The sequence below is a fragment of the Nestor notabilis genome, unplaced genomic scaffold (assembly GCF_000696875.1).
Source record: "Nestor notabilis isolate BGI_N333 unplaced genomic scaffold, ASM69687v1 scaffold16458, whole genome shotgun sequence".
In the NCBI taxonomy this organism is placed as follows: domain Eukaryota; kingdom Metazoa; phylum Chordata; class Aves; order Psittaciformes; family Psittacidae; genus Nestor; species Nestor notabilis.
Window position 1 is genome coordinate 6,091 of NW_009938871.1, and position 1,218 is coordinate 7,308.

A 1,218-nucleotide genomic window follows, 5' to 3' on the forward strand; every position below is an offset into this window, starting at 1 on the left:
GCCACCACGGCCGGGGCAGGGGGACACTTACGGGAGCACCACGGGCACCAGTGGGACCAGCAGGACCCGGGGGACCAGCTTCACCCTGGAAAAGGGGAGGGAAACCAAAAGTAGGAGGTCAGGGCTGAGTCAAGGAGGTGGTGGCAGCGACCAGGGCACATCCATCCCGGTGCAGTGGCAGTACCTTGTCACCGGGAGCACCAGCGGGGCCGGGGGGGCCGATGGGACCAGTCAGACCTCGGAGACCGTCTTTACCAGGAGCGCCGTCAGCACCTTTGGGGCCAGGGTCACCCTGGGAGAGAAAGATGATGACAGGTTAAGCACAGCAGCACTGAGGCACTCCTGGACCTTCATCCTCCCTGCGGGAGGCTGGAGCATCCTCCTCTTCCCAGGGAAGAGCTGGGCTCAGCGGGGGTTTGTCCCCAAGGTCCACACTCTGGCAGGGACATTGGTAGCACTGAGCATCCCCTCCCGAGGGGGCTCCTCCCATCAGCCCTGGCTTTGGGAAGTGCATACAGCCCCGAGGGCATGAGGAGGGGGAAACAGAGATGGTCAGGAGCAGGGGACCAAGGTGGGGGACATCAGGATTTGGGGGGAAACATACTCTGTCACCCTTGGCGCCTGGCAGGCCGGCAGCACCACGCTCTCCGGGCATACCCTGCAGACCGGGGGGCCCTTGGTTCCCAGGGGCACCAGGAGCACCAGCATCACCCTGAGATAGAAAGACAAGAAACGGGTGTTAGAGAAAGCACGGCCTCAACCCGAGCCCCAGCAAAGAGGGCAAAGCCAAACCCACCCACCCCTTTATATCTGCACCCTGAGAGCCAGGACCTCGCTCCTACCTTAGCACCATCGTTACCAGGAGCACCGTTAGCACCACGAGGACCTTGGGGACCGGGGGGCCCTTGGACACCACGTTCTCCAGGGAATCCTCTCTCGCCCTGGAGGTGGGAGGCAAGAGAGGGGCCAAGGCCATGAGGGGCATGGTGGGTTCTGGAGGGTGCCGCAACCCAGCTGGGCAGTGAGTGGGGTTCAGCTTACCCTGGCACCGGCGGGACCAGGGGCACCGGCATCTCCAGGGACACCCTGTGAGGGAGGGAGAGGGCGCAGGGTCAGGATGGGAACAGGGGACCCCGGGATGCCCCCAAGGGTGGGGAGGGTCCCACAGTCCTGGGGCACAGCATGGGCCTGGGGTCCCCGCTGCTCCCAGGGACCTCC

General features: G+C 64.8%; 1 protein-coding gene across 1 annotated transcript in view; it reads right to left on the reverse strand.

Moving 5' to 3' along the window:
* LOC104409648 (collagen alpha-1(I) chain-like) overlaps positions 1-1,218 on the reverse strand; it is a gene marked incomplete at its 5' end in the record, with an annotated part of 12,597 nt that overhangs the window by 4,612 nt on the left and 6,767 nt on the right. The window contains 5 exon segments of the mRNA XM_010019576.1: positions 32-85; positions 185-292; positions 605-712; positions 843-941; positions 1,042-1,086. Of these exon segments, the coding sequence (XP_010017878.1) occupies positions 32-85; positions 185-292; positions 605-712; positions 843-941; positions 1,042-1,086 (414 nt within the window).